The 15924-nt window shown below is 42.8% G+C and overlaps 1 protein-coding gene and 1 long non-coding RNA gene across 2 annotated transcripts in view; both read right to left on the bottom strand.

Annotated features, from left to right (window-relative positions):
- Positions 1-64: 64 nt before the first annotated feature.
- On the bottom strand, positions 65-6731 carry LOC123505819. The gene is made up of 8 exons (XM_045257542.1): positions 6626-6731; positions 6085-6294; positions 5248-5329; positions 4050-4227; positions 2608-3892; positions 2232-2446; positions 1900-2127; positions 65-1614 (listed from the first exon to the last, which is right to left on the bottom strand). The coding sequence occupies exons 1-8, from the start codon at positions 6696-6698 to the stop codon at positions 1276-1278; spliced, it is 2610 nt and encodes an 869-aa protein (XP_045113477.1). The 5' UTR covers positions 6699-6731; the 3' UTR covers positions 65-1275.
- A 73-nt stretch (positions 6732-6804) lies between these two features.
- LOC123505703 overlaps positions 6805-15924 on the bottom strand; it is a 30151-nt gene continuing 21031 nt past the window's right edge. The window contains exon 4 of the long non-coding RNA XR_006675240.1: positions 6805-7035. This is a non-coding gene — a long non-coding RNA (uncharacterized LOC123505703). The remainder of the gene's footprint in view (positions 7036-15924) is intronic.

The following is a 15924-nucleotide window of genomic DNA, read 5'->3' as shown; positions in this document are numbered from 1 at the left end:
TAAGGAAATTTATCTTTTTCATGATGAGAAATTTTATCATGATTAATATAATAATGGAAATATATGCAAGGTTAGTGTTTATTTAGAGACATGACGTCACATTTGGGTTCTCTGTTCATCTGTGCATCCTCGTTTTGACAGCGTTGAAGAAATAAAAGTGTACAAGGACAGAACGCGTCATGCACCGAACAGAAAATAGATGGTAGTAATTCACGACAGACCAAAGAAGATAAGGTAGACAGAAATTTTGATGGAAAAATTAGATAAGTTTTGTTGAGATGGTCTAGAACAAGCTGACAACTGACAAACGAGTGGAGAAGGGTAAGGAGGTATTTTTTCTTTTATCTTTGTTGGAATAATAGAGGTTGTTGTTGCTGCTGCTGCTGCTGATTCTTCTGATGATGATGATGTGCCTTTAAAGTTTATGTAAGTTACGACGATTAGATGTATATACTGTTACTTTCCTTTCTTCATTGATTCTTAAGGAGGATAACATGGAGATGGTTCTTTCTCCTACATAAAATGGTGCAATATTTCTAATGCCACACTGATAAAAGTTAAGACTATTTATTATCTTTGCAAAGTGAATTATTCTTCTTCATTATTCATTGGTTCTCAAGCGTATTATAAAATATAGGCAATGATAGTTTTGGCTTTCTTCCGCCAAATGTCACACTGACCCATGTAAAGGATACACATAATTCTACATGAATACAGGGACATTTAAGATCGCCACTGCCAAGTGTAAATACTTAATGATGGGGTGCTTTCACACAGTGATACACAACCAGAAGAAGTCGTGAGAAAAACAAGGAATAGGGATGTCGAATCGAGCCTGCTGATCCCACAAACGCCAAGTACGAACTGTTATCAAGCGACCAGTGAGTAATCGTCAGGTTGCAAGGGGATTAGTGCTGGCCTGTGCGATCTCATGAGTCACCAGGGAGGTGGTCGTAACACAGACACACGTAGGCTGCTATATGTGTCCATATGTATCATGTTGTATTCGATGTGATACATAACACTGGAACTTTGTTGTGATTTAGTGCAAGTATGTGCTGGACATCTCAGCAAAATATGTCATCCTCTACTGCCTCTTCACACAGCTTCACAACGTATCACTTCCATTCTGTGTAACACAACAATACTTCCTTTCCCTTTAAGTGAGCCAGTAACACAATATCCGTTCACTGTGGCTTTGTAATGTTCTCCCTCTATAAGTGATTCCATGATGCTGTCGTTTCAGTCTCTCCTACTCTTCCATGTTATCTTCAATCACTGACTCATAATATATCCCCAATAACAGCTATTGAAGATAATGAAGACTGCTGGCACCATCACCTTGGTAGCTATCACCACCCGCTTGCCCACTACTTCCCTCCCCGGAACGCTTGGAGTGGTTGCAGGTGCCGTGTGTCCTGGAACCACTGGGCCTAATTTACTCTTGGCTAATGAGTTCACCCACACAGTACTCCCACTGGGGGATGGTTCTCCATGCATCACGTTGTCCACCACTACGTGAAAAATTATGGTGAGGAAAGTGATGGAGATGCAGAATATGAGCCACAAGTCCACCATCTTGAAGTAAGAAGTCTTGGGAAGGGAGGCAGACACCTGAGGGGAACATGCCTTTAGTTAGAGGTTAACTCTAGAAGCCACGGAACCATTTTGAGGATAAAACGAATCCATGAATACAATATGTGTGAAACAATTAATATACATTCTTTAGTCTCCAAATAGCTGCAACCATGAGTTGAATATGATGTGAATGTATGCAACATCTAATCTGTGTTAAATTTTGAGGAAAAAACTAAGTATTTACGCAAAGTGAAAAGTCCCTGATTTTGTCAGTAATTCATGTGTGAAAGGAAATTTTGAATGGCGAGTGTGGTTGGACACCTGAGAGAAGAGTGTGGCGATGACCAGCTGCACCGTGAGGGCTGACGTCATCCTCACGTCAATGATGGCTGGCCGGATGAACAGCGTCACGTAGCTCACGATGAGGAGCACCAGGGTTGGTAGGTAGATGTTGAGGATCGCATATCCAGAGCGACGAGTGAGCGGCACTATCACCTTCACCTCGCTGAATTGACTCTCACCTCCATGTTCCAAGGAAAGGTCGCCCACCTGTCACAGTGACGTAACCCACTCACTACCTATACCAGACGAGGCAATCATGATATAATTTTTTTTGTAAAAGACTTGAAAAATATATATTCAAGGAGTTTTACCTCATACTCAACCAAGAAGCGGTTGGCGGAAATATTGACGGAGGACATATTAGGGTTGAACAGAAGGAAAAACTTAGTGGCCGATGAAATCCTGAAGTGCATGACGCATTCTTGCACATCAAAGGGATAGAGAACGAGAGAGAGATGGCACATAAACGAAGTTCCATATTTCCTTCTTGCTGTCAGTGTGTTGGCATCTCCAGAAAACAATTCAACTGCAATTTGAAAAATTACTCTTACTGTCATTGCAAACTGATGTCTTGTTGTACTTACAACACAATATACGAGTATTACAGTTATGATATGTGCTGATGGACAACTTCACTAATGATAATGTTTTTTTAACAGAAGAAGGGGCGCTACCTCAGTCTCTCACCTTCCCTTGGCACTGCAGGCTTCATGCCAATGGAGGTGGCCCGCCGGTCAACCCTCATGACGCTATCCCCGTCCATAAGGGTGTGCTCGCTTTTGATCGTGTTGATGAAGTCCACCTCTGGCGTCCACAACTTGTCCATTGTGTCTCCCGGCAACACATTGAGAGTGCTGTCCACCTTGAGGTCTTGGTACAGCAGTCGGTTGTCCTTCCAGGTGAGCATCAGCTGGTATGATACCTCCATTACCATGTCGATGGTCTTAACGGCTAATGACTCCACAATGACGGTGAGCACAATGGACAAAGCGGCCTCCTCTAAGTCCATACTGCGGGGTGGCAGATGCTTCTGGTAACCATCTGGGAAGGACACCAACTCGCACTCTTCCTCATCACTGTTGTCCCCACAGTCATACTTGAGGTCACAGCGGTATGATAGCGGGATACAGGTGGCATCATTGCAGGTGAAGTAGCCTGCTTGGCAAGGCGACAGCAGCAGCCACCGATCACCTTCCTTCTGTTCACACACGGGTTGCTCCAGCTGCCACCAGCGACGTCCCATCGGAAAATCTGGCAGACTTTCCAACATGAACGCGATAGTCTCGTTAGTGACCACGTTGATCCACGTCCAGGTACCGTTGAGTCTTTTGATGTGGTAGGCGCCGTAGCCCATGAACATCAGCTCCTCTTCATCAAGCTGAAACGCAGTATAATACACGTTGCGTAGCTCCGATTCACACGTGCCCACGAAAGAAAACCTATGAAAGTCTTTAAATGAACAGACAGTACATCTTAAGTTTGTATCACAGTCAAGGTCAGAAACACCTATAGGTGCTATGGCACCACAGTTTTCGTACTGCAGACCATTGGGCTCAGATGCTTTCCAGACAATAGGATCTTGAATTGGTACGCCATACATCATCCACACACCCTCTTCCTTGATGTCATTAGGGCCGATCCAAAAATCCGTAAAGCAGTTCTGGTAGTACTGGAACTTGCTGTGGGCTATGGTGGCTATGTTCACAACTTCATCTATATTGGTGCCAGTCGGAAGAGATGAGCCCAGTGCCCGGCACAAGTACAGTGCCGCGTTGTAAGTGAGGGAAGGAAACCAGAAATATCGGGTGTCTGCCTCTTGTTTGCAAATTTCAGTTAGAGGCACCTCGTAGCTAGTCACATTTTGTAGCGTCCAGCCAATGTTCCAGGAGATATAATTGCCCTGTTGGTCGTCCTCACACTTAGCAAGACGACGGATCTCGTCAGCAGAGAGCGGCTTGTCCCACACATTGACCTGAAGCAGAGGGTGATGCAGAGAGGGAGGAAGGAGTCTGGTTTCGTACACTTATCTACCTTAATATCTACATAAGAGATATAATCTAGCAATTATGCCACTACTAACATTAATATGAGACTTTCACTTGGCTTAACGATGTTTCCAGGAGAGTGACCTGAGTAAGGTTCCCGCTGAAGCTTCTCATATAGTCAACGCCTTGCCCAAGGACAGCTCCATCCGCAGCTATATACTTGTCGTGGAAGTCAACATCTTGTTTGCTATTAAGATGACCATCTACATAGGTACTTAGTAGGTGTCGTTCGGCGTCGTAGGTGAAACACAGATGATGCCACCTAAGATTCAATAAGACTGGTAATTTGTTACCCTCTTATAATATGTCACATATATTTGCCATCTTTCTAATGGGTAATAGGTTTAAACCAAACGACACACACTCACACACACACACACACACACACACACACACACACACACACACACACACACACACACACACACACACACACACACACACACACACACACACACACACACACACACACACACACATATAAACATACGCAAACACACACACACATATAAACACACACACACACACACACACACACACACACACACACACACACACACACACACACACACACACAAATAGATAGATAGATAGTGACCACAAAAAGTACTACAAACAATAATAAATCAATACAGCAGTGGTCCATGATGAAAGCAACACATTAAAAAACAACGAAAAATACCTAAAACCACATGCGGATTATATTTACTAATATGTGCCATTGCACTACCAAAAAACTGAATAAACAGCAACACGAAACTGTCATAATAGGCATTGTTCCACACCCTAAAATAAATTTTTAGGATACAAGACAAAATTAAAATATGCAAACTAGATAAAGTAATCGTTAATCAAGTAACTTAAAACACAAGTAAAAGGAGAAAACAATTAGAAAAAGAAGCAAAAAAAAAAAAAAGTCGCCTCCTTACATAACACTTCCCACACATGACATTTGACATATTATAAACACGACAACCTTCTCCAGAACAATGTTTTGCTTCCCCGTCATCTTACGTAAATCTCCTGAGTGTTTTTGCTATTGGTAACCAAGAAATCATGTTAATATGTCACTAGAACCAATCTTGCCTTAAATAAAAACATTACGACTGAAACTAGAGACTTTTAAAAATATTGGTAATATGGCCACTATTTCAAAAGGCCACAGAGTTGAAAAAAATTATTCCTAAGAGTGCACTATCTCACATACACCTTTAACCTCCCTAACTGATTAGCCTATTTAATCCAATGCTTCCTAACACCATCTCTCCAGGCAGACACTCACCTGAACACCCACAGTTTCTTCTTGAGGAGTTGGAAGTTCCAGTTTTGTGCTATGACAGGTCTCACACGGTCAAGCCAGATGTCTGCGGGTCATACACAGTCAACAAAGATTCAAATGTTACTCCTATCTGTTTCTTCATTTCGAGACCATCCTTATCTGCTTCACCAAACTGAGACTGCTTTTCTGCTCCTCCCATCCGAGACCATCTCCATTCTTCCCATCACCTGAGACGGTTCTCTTCCCTGGTCCATATTCTAAATACATGTATGTTACTTCTTCTGTCTTACCTCTCAGCTACATATTACATAAAAAACATAAGAAAACTAGGGAGGCTGCAAGAGGCCGCTAGGCCTACACGTGGGAGACTGTGTGAACAAAGCTACCTAATTCTACATATCATTCTCACATTATTACATTTTTGTCATTTTTTTAAGCTCCCTATTGACTCAGTACTAACAATATGATTACTAAGACCGTTCCATTCATCAATCATTCTGTTAGAGAACCAGTTCCTTCCCATTCTTTTTCTTAGACCTTGAATCCTTTATTTCTGGTTCTATTCTGGCTACTGATCCTAAGAACTTTGTTCATGTCCCCTTTGTTATATACTCCTATACCACATAAATACTTCTATCAAGTCCTTCCTCTTAATTTACCTGCATCTCTCCAAGGAATGCAAGTTTAGTATCTTCAATCTCGCTTCGTAGGGAATATCCCTCATCCACTGCGAACTGACTGCTGAGCATACATAAGCCTTTGCCATTTTCACATGTAACGGTGCTTTCTATCTCCATTTGTAACCTGGAATCATATCAGTGTCTCTATTATAATACTCACCTCCCTCTAAGATACTGCGTTCACCCTTAGAATTTTTGAGTTGGATGAAGGTTGCCCAGGTGTGAAGGGTGAAGAGAAAGACCCTGCCGCACAAAGTAACAGAAGCGAGCTGTCGTGAAACTTCCAACTTGCCCTTGTACCAAGCCTGTGTGTGGGAAGTGGCCACTCGATCCTCTTGAAAGCGTAGCACCTGTACGCCCGCCGCTCCACCTGTCCCACAACGCAGGTCAGTCAGTCTGGTCGAATTGACAGTTAAAACAGTAATTGTTTCAGGGTGAGGTGAAGAGATAATGCAGCATGAGAGGAGGCACTTTAGGGGGAGGAGTCAAGGCACCTCAGGTTGAGAGGACAAGGCGCCTTATGGTGAATCAATGAGATACTCCAGAGTGGTGCAGAGACAGAAATTAATGTAAGGCGGTGTTGGTGATGCTGTAAGTGCGTGGGAGGAAGGAATGGGCGCGGGCATGGCTGCGCTTTGAGCGTGAAGAGAAATAGTTTGTAAAGGGAGGAGGTAAGCAGTGCGCAGGGCAGCAGTACTAACGGCCAGGATGCTGTAGGTGGACGCTGCAGACCACGATGACCACCACCGCCCATAGCGAGACGCTGCCCCCCATGATGAGACGCTGCGACGACTGTCTAGTGACTATTTCTGTCTGGAACAATATCTACTTATCATGACAGATTCCTAGCCATTAATTCAATTACCGTTGTTACCATGCTTTTAAAATCATCATCATCTTCATCATCACTGAAATTAGCTTGCCCTTCCAGATATTACATGCCTCCTGCTGCAGCTTTCAGCGTGTGTGTCTGCTGCTGGAAGACGGTAAACACTGGTAGTCAGTCAACCATCAGGCATCACCACCATCGCCTGTGGGCGTCGTACAGCAAGATAAAGGACGACGAGTCTTCAGTGTGGTGCAGTAGTGGAGGTGAAGTGACGCGCCAAGACTGTGTGGTGCGGAAAAATAGTCTATTTGATGCGTCACCTAGTACCACACGCCTCACGCAGGCACACAACAGACGTACAACAATGAGAGTATGTAAAGAATGAAGGTGATTGTAATCCTGAAGATAAAAAAAAATGATGAAAGTGATAATCTAATACAGCGTGTGGTGTGGGAACAACCATGGTCTTGGCCTAGTAGGCCTGAATCTTTAGTCATTGTTTTCATCATCTAAAAGACTTTCAATAAATACATGGAAAAAACAAATAAATAAACAAATAAAAAAGATCACCATATATTTCAGTAATAATGAAGTCGAGTAACAATAAATATGTTTACATATTATAACAACAGGCAAAGTTCATAAATAATGTATTGTAGCAAAATTAGCACTGCAATAATTTGGCAAGAAAGATGAGGCAGAGGAGGAGGAGGAGGAGGAGGAGGAGGAGGAGGAGGAGGAGGAGGAGGAGGAGGAGGAGGAGGAGGAGGAGGAGGAGGAGGAGGAGGAGGAGGAGAGGAGAAGGAGTGGGGAGAGAGAAAGGCTGAGCTCGGTATTCAATGACGCAAGAAGCTGTCCGTTTCTCAGCGATCGTGTACTGGTTACATGGTGGCCGTCCCCCATGGCCTCCAGTGCCAGTGTGTCAGGAAGCTCCTGAAGAAAGCACGGTATTCTATCAGCATCCCTCGAATAATACCGCCTGAGCGTAATGGAAAGGGAACGAGGAGCGACATTCACAGTCTTTAAAATAGCGTAGCCTTCTGATGCTAAAAGACTAGAACAGAAAAGGAGCTGGAAAAAGAAGAAGAAGAAGATGAAGAAGACAAAGAAGAAAAGAAAAGAAAAGAAAAGAAAAGAAAAAAAGAAAAGAAAAGAAAAGAAGAAGAAGAAGAAGAAGAAGAAGAAGAAAAAGAAGAAGAAGAAGAAGAAGAAGAAGAAGAAGAAGAAGAAGAAGAAAAAGAAAAAGAAAAAGAAGAAAAAGAAGAAAAAAAAAAAAAAGAAGAAGAAAAAGAAAAAGAAAAAGAAAAAGAAGAAGAAGAAGAAGAAGAAGAAGAAGAAGAAGAAGAGGAGGAGGAGGAGGAGGAGGAGGAGGAGGAAATACCGTCCTTCCTTTTCTCGTAATTCTAAGTTATATTGTTATCAGTGTACAATCTTTTGCAAGAACTTAATATTTTTGTCTGTTAATTTATCATATTTCTCTCTCTCTCTCTCTCTCTCTCTCTCTCTCTCTCTCTCTCTCTCTCTCTCTCTCTCTCATTTTCACTCCTAGTCTGTAAATCATTCCCCGCAAAAGAGACACTTGCAATCATGCGGTAAGAACACATTAATTAGCCAGGCACTCACACACACGCAATGCACATATCAATTCATGGACGCAACGAGACGCGGCCTGCATTGAGGAGTGGCAGATGTGACCTCGTTGAAGAGACTGGAGAAAAAGATCTGTCAGGTAGAAAAGTGGTCGTTGAGTGCAGAATATAAGAGGAACTAAGTGGTGTATAGTAGTTAAGAGAGGAGATTACGTGGTCCTTTATGTACGTCTTGTGAGAAAAGTTCTAGTATAGCTTTTTTTTTCTTTTTTTTTTTTAGATGGATATTGAAAGATGCAGCTAGGATAAAGATATGAATGTCGTGCACTAAAAAATCATATAACTTGTAGTTTAGTATCATTTAGAAGGGTACTGTAGGATACCTGTATGCCGTGTGTTGTGGATATACTAGCATACTAACAAAAATGGTATAATGTGTAGTTCCTGGAGGTTGGGTGGCTAAGCTGTGAGGTGTGGTGGTGTACTAGAGTGATATATGTAGGTTATGTCTGGTCTTCCAAACAGCTGCCATTGAAATGTGTGTGTGTGTGTGTGTGTGTGTGTGTGTGTGTGTGTGTGTGTGTGTGTGTGTGTGTGTGTGTGTGTGTGTGTGTGTGTGTGTGTGTGTGTGTGTCCTACTATTACTACATACATCCACGCACTTCATTGTTCTTGCTCGTCCTCGCCCTCACTTTAACATTCTCTCGATCTCCTTTGTCTTCTTCTTACTTTTTCTTTACCTTCGTTTTCGTCCTTGTTCTCTTCCTTTTCCGTCATTTCCTTATAAACATTTTTTTTTCCTTTCATTTAACTCTCTTTATACAAAGCGCCAACACCATCATTACTTGTTCGCTCTCGTTCTGCGCCTATTCCTCCTCTTCCTTACCTTCCTCATCTTTTTCTTTCGCCACACTATGTCGATTCTATTTATGAAGTTCGTTTAGGGTGGGGCAGGTAATGTCATTTATCTCTAGCCATGCTGCTAAATCAATCTCTCTCTTATTTCCCATCCATCCATGTGTTATTTGAAAGTAATATTTTATGTATGCTGTATATAATAAAGGAAGTTACATGGTACAATGAGTGTCGATGTTTAGCATTATAACAATGATTTAAATAAACTATATGACATGTGGCAGAGATTTTTCCAATGTTGCCACGATGTGTCAGGTCACGTGTCACGGCTCACGACTCACTTCTTCTCTGGCCACCAAGCAAAATAGAAGCTACAACTCCGACTCGCTCGCGCGTCAGGGTTCTGCATAGTAGAGAAAAGGAAATGCTCTACAACGGTAACAATGATTTCCATGAAGAGAGAACTTGTAATGGATTCGTAATCCCGCTTTCAAAAGCAACTGCTCGAACTGGAAAAGCTACCAACGTTTCCGAGAAAACTGTTCAAAGATTCTGTTCCAAAGGAATGTCTTTTTGTCACTACATGAAGAGGAGACGTTCTGCACTTGTCACGAGTCTAGACAATTTTGATAAATGTGTAGTGAGAAGAACAGTCTTGAGATTTTATGAGAAGCATGAAGTGCCGACCCTGCAAAAAAATCATGAACTGAAGGGGGAGAGAGAGAGAGAGAGAGAGAGAGAGAGAGAGAGAGAGAGAGAGAGAGAGAGAGAGAGAGAGAGAGATAAACAGGTGGCTTGCGGATAGGCAGATAGGGAGATAATCTTAATCTGATAATTGGCGGTCGAACCGGCAGTGCCGCGCTCATGGGTAATCCGGAATCTGTCGTACCTAGGCTCGTATTCTCAAACACTTCTGTGCTATTTTCAAGCCTATATTTAAACTGACACGAGTTTTAAGGTGTATCAACAATTATTTTTTTTTCATGTAGAAGGAGTTGGCGTAAAATGAAGATCAGGACCGTCTTTAATTTTCAAGGTGCTTTAACGGTTCTAGAGGCGGAATGACAAGATTTCTGCATTATTATATGGAAAAATACTCTTGAAAACCCCGCCAATCTTTTCCGTGGTCTTGGAAAATAGTCGTGGTGTGAGAGCATAACGTTTCTGAACACGGCCCCTGGAGCGGACTTCATAGATGGAACCGACTTTTTTTTCTTTTTCTTTTTTTTAATAACAAGGAACTCCAAACACTCCTATTTTTCAGACCCCAACACACCGAACAATAACCCACATCAGCCATTACACACTTTAACGCAAATTTTACTCCAAACGTCCATAATAGAGGAGTTTTAGTGTTCAGCAGGTAAAGAATATGCTTTGGTTTACACGCCATTAAGATCCACCTCTTTCGTATTCACTCCAACAGACTGAGTGTAGACTAAACTGTTCCTTAAACAAACCGTAAAACTGTGTATCAATCAATTCATCTATCCATATATCTATCCACACATAAACACACACACACACACACACACACACACACACACACACACACACACACACACCACCTTCATCCTGCCCAAACTTATGTATGCCTCACCTGTGTGGTCCTCCTCTCTCACCTGCACTCAACAGCAACAACTGTAAAAGGCCCAAAAGAGGGCCTGCAGAATCATACTTGTCCCTGCCTACACTGACTATGATCACGCCCTATCTACCCTCAATCTCCCCACACTGGCTACCAGACACCAAGCGGCCCTAGTCAAGATGGGTAGAGGCCTGCTACGCCACTCACGGCTACGACATCTTCCCCTTGACGCGCCCCAGCCAATCCATGCCACACGACACACAAACGTGGTCAAGCCACTCAAGGCCCCAAGAACTGACTGTTATCATCATAGTGCTATCCCCTCCATGGTGCGAGCCATAAACAGCTAAGTTAAGGTTCTAATCTTAAGTCTCCCTTAATTCCCATATGTACATTTTCAGTATGTATGTACTGCAATTACTAATAAACCGTATTATCATTATTATTATTATTATTACTATTATTATTATTATTATTATTATCATTATTATATACACACACACACACACACACACACACACACACACACCATCTCCATTCCTTTCATTCTTCCCTCCCTCCGTCCATGTGTATCTACTTAATTCGCTCTTCACTGACATACTCAATAACAAACACATTAATCTATCTATCTATTGATTTCAAGTGAATACATAAGAAGGAGAAGAACAGCAACAACAAAATAATAACAACAACGAAGAAAGAAAAGAAGACGAAAAAGACGAAGGACATTAACAAAAAAAACAAAAGGCAGAAGAACAAAAGAAGACGAAGGAGAACAGGAACAAGAACAAGTACGAGAAAAAAAAGACAAAAAGGAAAAAAGGCTTAAGAAAACATCCACATATCTTTTCTAATTATTATTCTAGGTTTATTAATTTATTTGTGGCTCGCTTCACCTTATCTTGTTTGTCCTACACACACACACACACACACACACACACACACACACACACACACACACACACACACACACACACCGGTAGCTCAGTGGTTAGTGTGCTGGCTTCACAAGCCAGAGGACCGGGGTTCGATTCCCCGGCCGGTTGAAGATATTTGGGTGTGTCTCCTTTCACGTGTAGCCCCTGTTCACCTAGCAGTGAGTAGGTATGGGATGTAAATCGAGGAGTTGTGACCTTGTTGTCCCGGTGTGTGGTGTGTGCCTGGTCTCAGGCCTATCCGAAGATCGGAAATAATGAGCTCTGAGCTCGCTCCGTAGGGTAACGTCTGGCTGTCTCGTCAGAGACTGCAGCAAATCAAACAGTGAAACAGTGAAACACACACATAAACACAAACACACACACACACACACACACACACACACACACACACACACACACACACACACACACACACACACACATTCATTGCTTCTCAAACAATGATTGTTCAATAAATCTTGGAGCGACAGCGGTCTGGACCACTGATCAGAGTGACTTTCACAGGAAGACGGACGCAAGTCAGTGCCAGGCTACCCCCATCTCCCTGACACGTCTCCTCGTCAATCAAACGTCCTTCGTTAGATTTCAGCCACACTTTCACCTAATGGCAAACCTGAGTAGCCTACCACCCATCTGGATGAACATCTCTCTGCTGTACCGTCCACTTTCCTCCTGCGGCATTGTTACTCCTCGCCCACTCTCCCCCTTGCACACAAGGCCTTCCTTATCAGTCACGTTCAGTACAACAGATCACCTAAACTGGCTCGTGACCTGTGCTGTATTGTTGCTTTTGTGAGGAGATATTAGGCTTTTTTATTCTTAACGCGGAAGTTCAGGTGCCTCTGATCCTGGTCTGACTCTACTTGTGGGATAGGAAACATTTGTGCTTAAATGTTATAATACGATAACGACATATATCCCACTTTGTTATATACCTACGTGCATTATAAAACTCTTGAAAGGATTAGTGTTTTTCATCTGCGTAAAATGAAGACAGTGTTTGTAACAGCAAAGTCTTTGAAAGGTTACTTGTTATTGTAAAAGAGGGAGAAAATTACAGACTAACCTAAAACTTTCGAGGTCGTTTATACAGGAAAGACAATGATTGGCTTTCCAGCTGATGGACGCGTTACTGCACAGCTCCACTTACACTTATGATTCTCAAGGTCGCTATATGGCAAATGATGTTCTGTTCCAGACCCACAATGAGAACACGACCATTTCTAGACGAGACACAATGCAGAGAACTAATCACAACGCCTCTATCCAACCACCGCATTGCGAGGCTGGCTCAAAGTAATGATGACCACGAAATAAGGTGATGACAAAGGAAACTCAGGCAAAAATCAGCTATGATACGTGTAATAACAAAGATGTATTAGTCAGAAAATCAATGCAGCAGTAGTGATATATGTGACGCAAAGATAACAGAGTGAGTGAGGCCTAGATGCCGCAGAATGAATGATGTATTATGAGGAAAGTAGAAGAATGTCGCAGAACTGACGAGCCATTGATATAAATTACAAACGAGCTCAGTATGAAGTTTGGCAGTCGTGATAATGGAAACACAATGGAATAAGAGATAAAGGACAGGATTATTTACCTGAGTAAAAAATAAATCAATGAATAAGAGTTTGAGTTTACTTTTTAACACCACTGCAGGTATTATATGTATGTCTACTATTACAACACCGTCCAAATTAATCTAGCGGACAGGACCATTTCAGTGCTTTCTTCTGATGCACCTCATTAGTTGCTCTGAAGAACAACCATGGTCGTGTTTCTCCTAGCAGAAGTAAGCAATTAGTTACTGTTCGGTAGCGAATGCATTTTGAACGATGGAAACTGGTTTAGAGAAACGAGGTTTATGAGAGAGAGAGAGAGAGAGAGAGAGAGAGAGAGAGAGAGAGAGAGAGAGAGAGAGAGAGAGAGAGAGAGAGAGAGAGAGAGAGAGAGAGAGAGAGAGAGAGAGAGAGAGAGTGAGTGTGTGTGTGTGTGTGTGTGTGTGTGTGTGTGTGTGTGTGTGTGTGTGTGTGTGTGTGTTCCACAGTAGATAACATAGGTAGGCAATAGAGGCAATCAGGAGCAGGAGGGCAGGACCCCGCGGATCCCACAGCCCGTGCCTCCCTGCTGCTGTACCCTGGCCGCTCCCTCACCCGACAGGCAGGTTAATATGCACCTCTGGACGACACAGAATTAATAGTGCAGGTTACAGCTGTCAGGTACTATTGAAATCAAAAGCTTATATAAGTTTATCAGTTCAATACCCCCGACTTAAGACGCTCGTTTATATTTGCGCTTCAGTGTTTATTAATGTGAGACTAAAGTATTCGGATGAACGTAAATGATTACTGTGAAAAAAAAAAAAATCTACAAGTTGCCACACATTAGCAAAGTATCAGTTATTTACGGAGTTAAGTTTACGTGTGTTTCATTAATAATCTCCCCTCCCTTTCTTTTTTTTTTTTTTTTCTTTCTTTTTGACGCCTCTGCAGCACACACTAATCATGAACCTTGCTGCGAGGGGCACCACACAATCCTCCCGAGGCTGTGGTGGGGCGGCGGTCCTGCTTCGACGCCTCCACTGACCGGTTCTCAGCGGCGGGAGCAGTGGCGGTGTGGCGAAGGGGGGCGGGGAGCTGGGCGTCCAGAGGCGTGAGGGAGACTAAGAGGGAGATGACCTGTCTGCCCCACCAGGCACCAACGCTACTGTTCCTGCGCGGGCTACCAGCTCAATAGCCCTCTTTTGCCCCACACCCACAGCCCTCCAACCCTCACCCTACTACTCTTGCCCTATACCCCTCCAACCTCCCCCTAATACTATCGCTCTTCGCATTCTACCAGTCAGCTCATCACTAACATCTTCGCCCGTACCCTTCATAAAAACTTCCCTCACCTCGTCCCTCGCTGTCGTTCACATTTCGCTAGTCATACCAAAACGAGCCTTACCCCTTTACCCATCACTAAACTCATCCCTCCTTCTCTTCTCGTAGTCTTCAAAATTATAGCAACCTCCGTCCATCACATTATTTAACCTCCAAGAAATCTTAACCCTTTATACTGAAAACCAACCTTTCTTCCCCTCTCTCATCTTCATTATACATACAACAGACTCTTCTAACATTCTCTCATTTGTCATCCTCACATCTACTGACACTCAGTATACCAGCTCCTGATGTAAATGCCAATCCATGAGCTGCATATTTCTAACAACCGTTTCCTATCCCTCACCGGATCCTACAAACACCATGATACACATTCCTCCTACCTCTTCTTCCATTTATCATCCGGTAAAAAATCTGAAACATGCTCCACTCCCACCACACACCCGTATTGCTTTGTTCTCTACTAAACTACACTTCCTTATCCCAGTAGTAGCCTTAACTTTTTTATCTCACGCTCTACACCCCTGTCCTTCGCTTCAAGTTAAGCTGTACCCTCACGCCACGCTTGTACTTCACTGTAACACTTTAAAACCCTTCCTCCCGTAAGTACAGTGGCGGCCGTGGTGGTGATAGTTCATCCCATCCTCTATCACCATTATATTCTCCCTCATCAGATTATCATATCCTGTAGACTGATTTGAAATCTCTCTCTCTCTCTCTCTCTCTCTCTCTCTCTCTCTCTCTCTCTCTCTCTCTCTCTCTTAATGGATGATAAATCAATGCATCGTTATTTTTAGTCAGTCTTAGTGTATAAATCTTTACTTTACTTAGCGTTGTTGCTTGTGTACAGTACGTAGTAAAGTGTCTGGTTAATAATACCAACTAACAACAATTAGTGCTCGAGTAACAACGATCAGTAGTCGAGTAATAACAGTAAGTATTCGAGTAGCAAGTCAGTAGTCGTCATTGCAATCGGGTCTCCAGTAACTGGTCAGCAACACAGCAACAACACCACCACAGGTATAATCAAGTACAGTTTTCCGTGACAAGAAGTTCAGCCCAGAGTGAGGTCCAGCCTTCCTTCCTGTACGCAGTGTACAATACATATTCATATAAACCACAATTGAAAACGAAACCCACTTCCCATAAACCTGTTTAGCTTGCTTCACATCCTTTTTTATTTCTTTCTTTTTCGACCATGACGCACCAACAGCCGCCGCCCAACTACCTGAAGTCATGTCGAGGAGGCAGCGTACAATATATACAACCCCGTAATTATGTTTTCTCACTCTAATTGTAATGCAAATGGTGGCAGC

This window comes from Portunus trituberculatus, chromosome 18 (genome assembly GCF_017591435.1).
Source record: "Portunus trituberculatus isolate SZX2019 chromosome 18, ASM1759143v1, whole genome shotgun sequence".
In the NCBI taxonomy this organism is placed as follows: Eukaryota; Metazoa; Arthropoda; class Malacostraca; order Decapoda; family Portunidae; genus Portunus; species Portunus trituberculatus.
The sequence above is the reverse complement of the archived record's forward strand: the minus strand, read 5'-3'. Positions and strand labels throughout refer to the sequence as shown.